Here is a 12,520-nt window from a genome sequence, read left to right as displayed (position 1 = left end):
CGCCTCCACTGACTACAATAGTTACAGTAGCTACACTGCCGCCACTGACTACAATAGTTACAGTAGCTACACTGCCTCCACTGACTAAAATAGTTACAGTAGCTACACTGCCTCCACTGACTAAAATAGTTACAGTAGCTACACTGCCTCCACTGACTACAATAGTTACAGTAGCTACCTCCATCACCTCCTCCGACTGCAACAGTTACAGTAGCTACACTGTCTCCTCTGACTACAATAGTTACAGTAGCTACACTGACTACAATAGTTACAGTAGCTACCTCCATCACCTCCTCTTGCTGCAATAGTAACAGTAGCTACACTGCCTCCACTGACTACAATAGTTACAGTAGCTACACTGCCTCCACTGACTACAATAGTTACAGTAGCTACCTCCATCACCTCCTCTGGCTGCAATAGTTACAGTAGCTACACTGCCTCCACCGACTACAATAGTTACAGTAGCCACACTTCCTCCACTGACTACAATAGTTACAGTAGCTACACTGCCTCCACTGACTACAATAGTTACAGTAGCTACCTCCATCACCTCCTCCGACTGCAACAGTTACAGTAGCTACACTGTCTCCTCTGACTACAATAGTTACAGTAGCTACACTGCCTACAATAGTTACAGTAGCTACCTCCATCACCTCCTCTTGCTGCAATAGTAACAGTAGCTACACTGCCTCCACTGACTACAATAGTTACAGTAGCTACACTGCCTCCACTGACTACAATAGTTACAGTAGCTACCTCCATCACCTCCTCTGGCTGCAATAGTTACAGTAGCTACACTGCCTCCACTGACTACAATAGTTACAGTAGCTACACTGCCTCCACTGACTACAATAGTTACAGCAGCTACCTCCATCACCTCCTCTGGCTGCAATAGTTACAGTAGCTACACTGCCTCCACTGACTTCAATAGTTACAGTAGCTACCTCCATCACCTCCTCTGGCTGCAATAGTTACAGTAGCTACACCGCCTCCACTGACTACAATAGTTACAGTAGCTACCTCCATCACCTCCTCTGGCTGCAATAGTTACAGTAGCTACCTCCATCACCTCCTCTGGCTGCAATAGTTACAGTAGCTACACTGCCTCCACCGACTACAATAGTTACAGTAGCTACACTGCCTCTACTGACTACAATAGTTACAGTAGCTACCTTCATCACTTCCTCTGGCTGCAATAGTTACAGTAGCTACCTCCATCACCTCCTCTGGCTGCAATAGTTACAGTAGCTACACTGCCTCCACTGACTACAATAGTTATAGTAGCTACACTGCCTCCACTGACTACAATAGTTACAGCAGCTACCTCCATCACCTCCTCTGGCTGCAATAGTTACAGTAGCTACACCGCCTCTACTGACTACAATAGTTACAGTAGCTACCTCCATCACCTCCTCTGGCTGCAATAGTTACAGTAGCTACACTTCCTCCACTGACTACAATAGTTACAGTAGCTACACTGCCTCCACTGACTACAATAGTTATAGTAGCTACACTTCCTCCACTGACTACAATAGTTACAGTAGCTACCTCCATCGCCTCCACTGACTACACTGGTCTTTGCTGCGTTTTGCTGCATTAGTTATTTGCTGCCAGCTGATATCATATTCTTGCTTCACAAATCGTATATGTGCTGATGTCTTCATATAATTATATCAATATCACCTGTGCGTTTCTTGTTTTGTGTGTATGTTCATTCTGACATTGAGTTCCAGATGCAGGCCTATCAAACATCCATGGGTCCTGGTTAGCTACTGTTTCTCCTGTTTAGATACTAGAATTAACAGTATAAGTGACCAAATACACTCAAATAATAGATGTTGTTTTTTTATTGAACAAAACTCATATTACTGATTATTTCTTCCCATATAATATCCGAAGGGAACATGACGAACATGTGTATACATGGAGGAGAGTAGATTTACGTTGCGATCAAATAAAGTTCTGATATGTTTTTTTCTTCAGAAAAATCGGGTTATCACAATGATTTCGATCATAGAACTTGCGCGGACACGTAAAAGGGATGCTTGTATGGTTCAAACTTGCTCCGACCGCCCTGTGATTTGAGACTTGCCCACCTTTAACACTTAATGAGCACAATTATCCAGTGAATTTAGCACATCTGTTTTTTTATGCACATGTAATTTGGTTGGGCGGCTCTTGATAGCACCATGTCATTCGAATTGGGCTAAAAAGAAGCGATGTGATGGACTTGACCCAGGGTATTACTCCTGATAGAATGGAAATAAAATACACTGGGTAATCTAGAATTAGTTTCGTGTAAACGTGTAATCGGAGCGAAGTGTGGCTCTGTCCGCCTGAAGACACTCATTGTTATCTCAAAGATTGGAAAACACCAAAGAAATGTTTTATCTAAAAATAATTTCAAAACAGTTGTTAACGTAAAGTCGAAGTAAGGCCAGCTAATGTCTCCATCGTTGTGTTTTGTTCATAATCTGGTGCACAACATCATTAGATCTCTTGTTAAAAAATTTTTTTGTTATTTGTCGATCGTATCGCAGGCAGTGTAGACGCTCCTCAATGAATTGTCTCCCAGCTACCACCATCATGTCCCGCGGATCTCTTTCTCTGTGTAAAACTGAAATAGAACACGTTTCAGAATAAATATGCCAGTACTAACTTCAGCTTATACATGTATAGTGTCATGGACGACTGTGTGAAGCTAGCGCTGCTTTTAAGCCCACCTGTACAAATATATCTTAGCGCTACGACACAAAAGTCACGGAGTTACAAGGTGAGGTGAAATGAGGTTTGACGTCGCGTTCAAGATTATTATACTTAAATAGCGACATGTATTCACGTGTATTTGTGTGGCTGCTTGTACTTGTCCGGACTAATGCCGATCTAAATTGCTAGCCCACTGAGATACAATGCTGCAGTTTAACATCAATATTCCTCTCAGACACAGTATGCCGACTCCAAGTCGACCAGTCAGGGTAACAACAAATACCATCTTTTAACGTCTTTTGTTATGAGGCTGCCTAAAGGATCGAACCCCCGACCTTCAGCTCTCCGGATGCACGCTCGACCACTAGACCACAAGGCGGGCAAGGAGTTCTTGGATTGTGGATATGTACCTGTCATTGGTCTAATGTTATTTGTTTGTTGCATTACGCTACGCTCTGCGATATTCTATCGACATGGCAGTCTTATGCAAACGCGGAGAACTTGTCGTCTTGGGCGCCGCAATTCAATGTGCTGATAAACCTATGATTATGGGTTCGAATCCCGTTTCGCAGTGATCATGTTTCTAGGTCTGTCAGCACCATACCCGTGCTCGTGGGTTTCATCAAAGTAGTAAACGCATGAGACGTCTCCCACATTAAACCGACACGCAGTGATATGACTGGAATACTGTTCCAGTGGTGGCTCACTAAACTTTACACACTAAATGGGCATATGACATCTTAGCCCTTAAGATCGCTTTGTGAAAAGGGGCTCATCTATTAACGTTTACTTCCAAATTCCCACCAGGGTAAATTATCTCCCCTGATTTGTACACACATATGACCCAGGCAACCCACCGAGTATAGACTTTCGCGGAATTCTGCAACTGTTTGGTTGGCTGAAAAGAAGCAAGAATATTATCTAAATAAAATATATGAACATTTATGCTCTAACAATATAACCACGGAAGTATTGGGATCATATGGACATGCTTATAACGAACTGGTGGATGTAACGAACTGTTTTAAGATCCTGGTCACTGTGTATAACAGTTGACATGCTTACAACGAACTACGATTACCATGAACTAAACTAAGTTGCCCCTATGATTTTGTTGTAGCGGTAGTTTACTGTTGATATCAATGTAGCAGTATTAACATTTATCAGGACTACTTAGTCTATAAGGGTGGTAGTGGCAATACTAGTAGTAGTAGTAGTAGTAGTAGTAGTAGTAGTAGTAGTAGTAGTAGTAGTAGCAGTAGTAGTAGTAGTCGTATTTAGAAGTAGTTGTAGCATTAGCGAAAGACGTTGTCGAAGTCGTAGACATGGTATTGTAGGGGTAGCAGCAGACTTAGTTTTTGTAGTTCGAGTAGTAGTTGCGAACGCCTGTACTGACCACTGTTCCGGGACGGCTCAAACAAAAGCAGGCTGAAGCCCTGTGTCAGCTGGTTGAAGATCCTGTGAGCAACGTCCGGTTGGTCGCCATAGCGACACGTCCACTCCTTCACGAACTCGTACGGCGACACAACACCATCCACTGGCCCAAAGACAAAATACTTCAGTAGCTGACATGTTACAACACTCTGACATGTTACAACACCCTGACATGTTACAACACTCTGACATGTTACAACACTCTGACATGTTACAACACCCTGACATGTTACAACACTCTGACATGTTATAACAGTCTAATATGTTACAACACTCTGACATGTTACAACACTCTGACATGTTACAACAGTCTGACATGTTACAACACCCTGACATGTTACAACACTCTGACATGTTACAACACTCTGACATGTTACAACACACTGACATGTTACAACACCCTGACATGTTACAACACTCTGACATGTTATAACAGTCTAATATGTTACAACACCCTGACATGTTACAACACTCTGACATGTTATAATAGTCTAATATGTTACAACACTCTGACATGTTACAACACTCTGACATGTTATAACACTCTGATATGTTACAACACTCTGACATGTTATAATAGTCTGATATGTTACAACACTCTGACATGTTACAACACTCTGACATGTTACAACACTCTGACATGTTATAACACTCTGACATGTTACAACACTCTGACATGTTACAACACTCTGACATGTTACAACACTCTGACATGTTATAACACTCTGACATGTTAAAATAGTCTGACATGTTATAACACACTGACATGTTACAACACTCTGACATGTTATAACACTCTGACATGTTACAACACTCTGACATGTTACAACACTCTGACATGTTATAACAGTCTAATATGTTACAACACTCTGACATGTTATAACACTCTGACATGTTATAACACTCTGACATGTTACAACACTCTGACATGTTACAACACTCTGACATGTTATAATAGTCTGATATGTTACAACACTCTGACATGTTACAACACTCTGACATGTTACAACACTCTGACATGTTATAACACACTGACATGTTACAACACTCTGACATGTTACAACACTCTGACATGTTACAACACTCTGACATGTTACAACACTCTGACATGTTATAACACTCTGACATGTTATAACACTCTGACATGTTACAACACTCTGACATGTTACAACACTCTGACATGTTATAACACTCTGACATGTTACAACACTCTGACATGTTACAACACTCTGACATGTTATAACAGTCTAATATGTTACAACACTCTGACATGTTATAACACTCTGACATGTTATAACACTCTGACATGTTACAACACTCTGACATGTTACAACACTCTGACATGTTATAACAGTCTAATATGTTACAACACTCTGACATGTTATAACACTCTGACATGTTACAACACTCTGACATGTTATAACACACTGACATGTTACAACACTCTGACATGTTTATAACACTCTGACATGTTACAACACTCTGACATGTTACAACACTCTGACATGTTATAACAGTCTAATATGTTACAACACTCTGACATGTTATAACACTCTGACATGTTATAACACTCTGACATGTTACAACACTCTGACATGTTACAACACTCTGACATGTTACAACGCTCTGACATGTTACAACACTCTGACATGTTACAACACTCTGACATGGTGCGTATGGCAACAGTGACAGGGTAGGAAGATGTGGATGACGAGCCTACGCTTGGTGGTTCCTGGCTGAAGGTGAGGTCGTATCCCATATCTACGCCGATTGTCAACCTTGGTTTGTCTGTACCATATCCCTGCTCAACGGTTTACAGACAATACCTAATTTAATACCTTAATGTTATAACTCAACTCACTCACCCACTCACTGGCATATGTTAGATATCCAACCCGTTCATTAACCAATGGTTGACCCGTGAAGATCCGGGTAATAATAGGTCTTGAGCAACCCATGATTGGTGTAAGAGGCGACGAACGGGTTCAGGCGGTCATGCTCGCTGACTTGGTCGATGCATGTCATCGTATCCCAACTGCGTAGATCGATGTTCATGGTGTCAATCAGTGGATTGTCTGGTCCAGACTATCATTTACAGACATACATTATATAGCTGGTGCAGCGTTAAACCAAAACCAAACAAACGAAATGTGGCCACCTGGACTACCACAGAACGCATGAAGCGTGTGCCTACTCACGGTTATGGTCATGCAATATGAGGCTCCTGTCGATGTCTTTAGCAGAAACAACACCGTCTCCATCACTGTCGTCGTACTCCACCATGCGGTCCAACTTCTCCTCGAACGTTTCTGGAGGGTTGCAGCTGTAGCCGCTGAAGGCGAGCATAGGCGACATGGGGTTATTGTCAGATAGATGTATTGTATATATATATATATATATATATATATATATATATATATATATATATATATATATACGGTTTCCGAGCTACCAATTACATCTTGCGGAATATGGCTTAGTTTAGTTTGACGATAGTTGAAAACAGACACCCTTACTCTTCGCTACTTGAGGGTCGGGAATTTAGACATCACACCTCGTTGTACCGGGCTTTTGGGGGAACATATACTGTTCATGTTAAGTAGGGGATATGTCTCTTCAATTGGCAATCCAATTAATACTGCCAATTAATAAAACTTTAGGTCGGTGCACATACTGGACTATAGGTTTTCGCAGGATGGGTTATGGTGAGCCATTTCCGAGCATTAAAGTTTAGTTATTGACTATAGCAATGAGGTGAGGTGAAATAGGGTTCAATGTCGCGTCCAAGAGCATTGCACTTATATAACGACGTGCGTGTATGTGTGTGGCTGCTTGTACTAGTCTGGACTAATGCCGATTTTTTAGTGCTATTCCACCGAGGTACCATGTCGCAATTTAACATGATTACCCCACTCAGACACAGTATACTGACTCCTAGCCGACCAGACCTTGTTTTAGCCCCTTAACGTCGAGCGCCAGTTAAGGTAACAACAAGTACCACCTTTTAACGCCTTTGGTCTGATCGAACCCCCAACCTTCCGCTCTCCGAGCGGACGCTCTACCATTAGACCACGGAGGAGGCAGTCTTAATACTGGAGCACTACCGTAGCGATGCGACAGCCTCTAGAGAACGGAATCAGTGTATGGCGTCCAGCTTTGCTCTGTCTAACTGGGTATTTGACGTAACACAGAGAGCGGGCGGTGGGGTAGCCGACTGGTTAAAGCGTTCGCCGAAGACCCAGGTTTGATTACCCATATGGACAGAATGTGTGAAGCCCATTGCTGGTATCCCCCGTCGTGATATTGGTCGTATATTGCTAAAAGTGATGTAAAACCATGCCCTGTTCACTCCATAAATAGAGACCATCACTGAAAGATTTTCAAGGATTTAGTGAGAGTGAGTTTAGACCCTCTTAGAACATTATTGCAGTTATATCAGGGTGTAGGAGGAAAGCCCAAAGTTAAGCCTTGGTGGAGCCCACGAGCTTGACGAACCTACAATCATAATTACAGTCTTAGCATAGCTTCGAACCGACCACCATCAATACTGGGCTGATTGTGGGATGCAACTCCAATAGTGTTCGCCATACAAATTAATCATTATTTGTGAAAACGACCTTCTACCTATCATTGACATAGCGTAACGTTAACGTGGCGGGTACGTTGCCGAGAGCTGAGCTGCTGGGACGTGTCGCTAGTATGACATGGGCTGGCTGTATTCATGAACTAAATACGAAGAGGTAATGAATAGGAATGAAGTATTTACTGCCCACAGTCAGGTAACTGACACGCCTGATGCGCAAGGACGCATACATATAATTTCTTCGTAAAGAGGAATGGCGGGATGCCCCCAGCTTCATCTCCCAGATGATGACAGTTACAGAGATGGTACTTTGTGTTCGTGTTAACTTATGTCAGGGGGCTGGAGTTCTCACGTGTCGGGGTGTGCAAGGGCTGCCACCACCAGCAGGGCGAGGAAGGGGAGACCCGGGTACAGTCGCCACGCCGTCATCAGGTTGTGCACGTCTGGAAGAGAGACAGATCAGTTAAAGTGAGTGAGTCAGTCATGATATTAGGTCGCTTACACGAGTATGGTAAAAACAAACCATGCAAGAACCTAGACTTATAGAATTTTACAGTGGAATTAGCAGTAATAGAAGTGGTAGAAGAAGTAGCAGCAGTAGAAGTAGTAGTGATGTGATCATTGGACGCCACTCAGCACAGCGAATTGTGACGCCTAAGACGACTTAAACAGCTATACGACCCATGCAGTGATTGATATCATGAACATCGATCTACGCATATTGGTTACCAGTCCACCGACCTCGATAGTCACCTCTTACGACAAGCAATTCTAACCCTAGTAGTAGTAGTAATAGCAGTAGTAGCAGTAGCAATAGTAGCAGTAGTAGTGGTGGTAGTAGTAGTAGTAGTAGTAGTAGTAGTAGTAGTTGTAGTAGTAGTAGTAGTAGTAGTAGTAGTAGTAGTAGTAGTAGTAGTCGTAGTAGAATAATTCAAACCCGGATGGTCACAGGTAGTAGCAGTATTAGTAAAGGAAGAAGAAGACGTAGTAGTAGTAGTAGTAGTAGTAGTAGTAGTGGTAGTAGTAGTAGAAGTAGTAGTAGTAGTAGTAGTAGTAGTAGTGGCAGCAGCAGTAGCAGTATCAGCAGCAGTAGTAGTAGTAGCAGAAGTAGACGCAGTAGTAGTAGTAGCAGCAGAAGTAGTCGTAGTAGTAGTAGTAGTAGCAGAAGTCGCTGTATAATAATTCTAATAGTAGTAGTAGTAGTAATAGTAGTAGTAGTAGTAGTAGTAGTAGTGGCAGCAGCAGTAGATGTAGCAGCAGCGGTAGTAGTAGCAGAAGTAGTCGCAGTAGTAGTAGTAGCAGCAGAAGTAGTCGTAGTATAATATTTCTAATAGTAGTAGTAGTAGTAGTAGTAGTAGTAGTAGTAGTAGTAGTAGTAGTAAAAATTACTAAGCACAAATTGACAACAAGAAGTTGATGACGTAGGGACATACACGTTCAGGAGAATAGCAATATGTATTTTCATAACCACACAGGAATATGACTTGTTTGCGGTGATACATCTCAAGAATGGGAGTTCAGATAATATATAATAGTAATTGCGCTAAAACTACCCTCGCTCCACACAGTGTGTCAGTGAGATTCTGGTTGGAGGTATGCATTGTTAATGTTGAGGAGCGCACAACGAGACAGTGGGTGAATGCGTCTGGCCACGTCAACATTATTATAGCGGCGTATTATTACAGATCCACGATCAGGAACTTTGGTAATCCTGAACGGTACTGTCCCGATTAATGTGTGTCCTTTATTAAAGGATTACCTGGTATGAATTGTGTTTTTATGACAACTCAAACAAATACCCCTGTCTGTGGATCGTAAATATCTTTACCATGTACAGCTGCGTTCAGATCACCATGGGAAGCGTGGACGGGCGATGAGTTAGATGTAAATTATCTTTAAATATATTTATTAGTCACAACAATGTAAACTTCCAACACCCGAATTAAAAAATAATGGACAGAAGTAACTAACCTTTAGGGCCTTGTATATCCTGTAGACCGTAGATAGGGTTCTGAGTCTCCCCGCCTTAGTTTAGGGACCAAGTAGTGTTTGTTTGGATACCCGAGGCGGCTACGTAAACAATTTTGTTTGACCTAAGATTTCAAAGGGGTATGTATAGGCGTTGTGCCTGCTGTAGTCGTCCTATCACGCCTCGGTGGTAATGGCGTTACGATGATTGCAAAGATCATCGCCAGCATTGACATTAACTTTAAAATTGGGACTAACATTCTTTAAAGTAATTCATTTTATTATATTAAGCTGTATTTTTTTTATTTCACTGAGCGATTTGAGTTTCAGGTCAGTATATGAGATTTCTCTTCACAAATTATATTCCTTTTTCTGAATCCAACCCGAGTCTCCTGTACGACTGTCAAACACACTGCCCACTGACCTTTACCCAGCTATTGGCCTGGTCACTGGTAACTGGTGATCAACTCTCTGGTAAATAACACATTTCAGGGGTCACGCAGGGACACATCTCAAATCGCGGAGGGCAAATGTCAGCGACGCTCACTACATTACTGTGTCCGGGAAAGTAAGTATTTACACATGTTCCTGGACGTTTTATAAACAATGTGAAGTAAGTAGATTCATGGGTTGTAAATAGGTAAGAGTTTTCAAGAGCTCTAGCAAAATTCATTGCCAAATTCTGTTGAAATAACAACTCTTTGGTTCCACTGTCTCATACTCGTTGCCCTGACGCCATCATCTGGGGCCAATGTCCGAACAACCGTCCAATCCAACTGTCACAACAACCACCATCTCACACAACTATCCCGACCCTCATCTACCCTACCACGTCATCACGACACCCACCATCTCACACAACTATCCCGACCCTCATCTACCCTACCACGTCATCACGACACCCACCATCTCACACAACTATCCCGACCCTCATCTACCCTACCACGTCATCACGACACCCACCATCTCACACAACTATCCCGACCCTCATCTACCCTACCACGTCATCACGACACCCACCATCTCACACAACTATCCCGACACTCATCTACCCTACCACGTCATCACGACACCCACCATCTCACACAACTATCCCGACCCTCATCTACCCTACCACGTCATCACGACGACCACCATCTCACACAACTATCCCGACCCTCATCTACCCTACCACGTCATCACGACGACCACCATCTCACACAACTATCCCGACCCTCATCTACCCTACCACGTCATCACGACACCCACCATCTCACACAACTATCCCGACCCTCATCTACCCTACCACGTCATCACGACACCCACCATCTCACACAACTATCCCCAGCCTCATCTACCCTACCACGTCATCACGACACCCACCATCTCACACAACTATCCCGACCCTCATCTACCCTACCACGTCATCACGACACCCACCATCTCACACAACTATCCCCAGCCTCATCTACCCTACCAAGTCATCATGACGACCACCATCTCACACAACAATTCACGCCACGTCCACCCGATACAAACCCCACATAACTATCTCGACCATACTTAGCGAAATGCGAATAGTTATTTTAATGTTTCGTTTGTTTCCCTAAGCACCTCACAGCTGAGGGTAACGGAAGTGTCACGTCTGCCGCCACGCCCTTATTATTGGTCACCGTTCTATTATGTAGATACCCTTTTCTTTCTATATATATTCAGATACATCAATTTTTACCGGATACATCTGTTGGCAGTGCTCTTTTGTTTAACTCCCGATAGCGAGCAGGGTAGGTCTTAAATCTCATATTCTGGAACTTCGTTTACGTTAAATAAGACAGTTCATACTCTCATTAAATACAGTATAGTTCCAACCATTAGTTAATAAATCGGCCACATGTATAGCCCATACACTCTCTATACCGACTTTTACAGGATCCACGTCACGTGAAAGGTCACCTGCACTGCAGAATGGTGAGCAGTATTTGATCATGAATCTACACCGCTGACAGGGCGTGACTTGATCAACAGTTGCATGGCGGCACGGCCGTGGTCTGTACATGTCAGGTAGATCAACTATATATCTAAATACATTGAACGTCAACAGACGGCTCTCACGATATAACAAGAGGGCTTATAAAAAGTGTAGTACTGATGACCGTAAATTCTTTCAAACGACTTCATACACACAAGGAGGCTCATGATCAGGTGGCCCTGTCGTCTAAGGCGCCACAATTCCCTGTACAGAGTTGCGTCCTATAGACGCACCAGAAACCTTTGATCGTTGGTTCGAATTCCAGATTCGCCCTGAGTAGGTGTCTAGGTTTGTCAGCACCTGTTCTCGTTGGTTCACCAAAACGAACTGAAATACTTTTGAAGACAGTGTCAAACTCATACTCACTGTCGTGTCTTGACAATCCACAGTGATGTACTTCACGTTCAGCTCGAGGGTTAAGACAAGATGTGTTTACCGTAAGAGTCGACTAAAGAGGATCAGGCGCACGTTGATCGTTGCTCATGCTGCCATACAGTTACGGTTGACATATAGCCATGATATAGCTGGGATATGATTGCGAGGTTAAACAACATTCACTCAATCCTTCTTGTGGGTTTTCAGATGCTTCGTGTTAGGCCCAGGGAAAAGCTTTTGGTGAAGTTTTTCTATTTCAATTTTAAAGGTTATAACTTATAATGTTCAGCAGGTAGTGTCCGTTGGGACCGTGCTGGGACACTTTAAAGGGCCAGTAACATCAACATAGCAATTTTGCAAATATAAGTACTTTTGGGCATACGTAATCACAAATGCTTGATCAAATTCTAATTTTACAAACGGTAATAGCGTAAAACGAAAGATTC

General features: G+C 42.8%; 1 protein-coding gene across 2 annotated transcripts; it reads right to left on the bottom strand.

Annotated features, from left to right (window-relative positions):
- Positions 1–1,882: 1,882 nt before the first annotated feature.
- On the bottom strand, positions 1,883–12,096 carry LOC139455707 (uncharacterized). Of its 2 annotated transcripts, none has more exons than XM_071237256.1 (6): positions 12,066–12,096; positions 8,076–8,166; positions 6,339–6,472; positions 4,103–4,243; positions 3,564–3,604; positions 1,883–2,617 (listed from the first exon to the last, which is right to left on the bottom strand). In XM_071237256.1, the coding sequence occupies exons 2-6, from the start codon at positions 8,150–8,152 to the stop codon at positions 2,585–2,587; spliced, it is 426 nt and encodes a 141-aa protein (XP_071093357.1). In that variant the 5' UTR covers positions 8,153–8,166; positions 12,066–12,096; the 3' UTR covers positions 1,883–2,584. The 2 variants fall into 2 exon arrangements, with proteins under 2 accessions (XP_071093357.1, XP_071093356.1); XM_071237255.1 differs by lacking the exon at positions 12,066–12,096 and adding an exon at positions 9,695–9,780.
- Between the last annotated feature and the right edge of the window lie 424 nt (positions 12,097–12,520).

The sequence above is a fragment of the Haliotis cracherodii genome, unplaced genomic scaffold (assembly GCF_022045235.1).
Source record: "Haliotis cracherodii isolate W230 unplaced genomic scaffold, xgHalCrac1.p SCAF_11, whole genome shotgun sequence".
In the NCBI taxonomy this organism is placed as follows: Eukaryota; Metazoa; Mollusca; class Gastropoda; order Lepetellida; family Haliotidae; genus Haliotis; species Haliotis cracherodii.
Note: the sequence above shows the minus strand (reverse complement) of the source record. Positions and strands in the feature narration are given on the sequence as shown.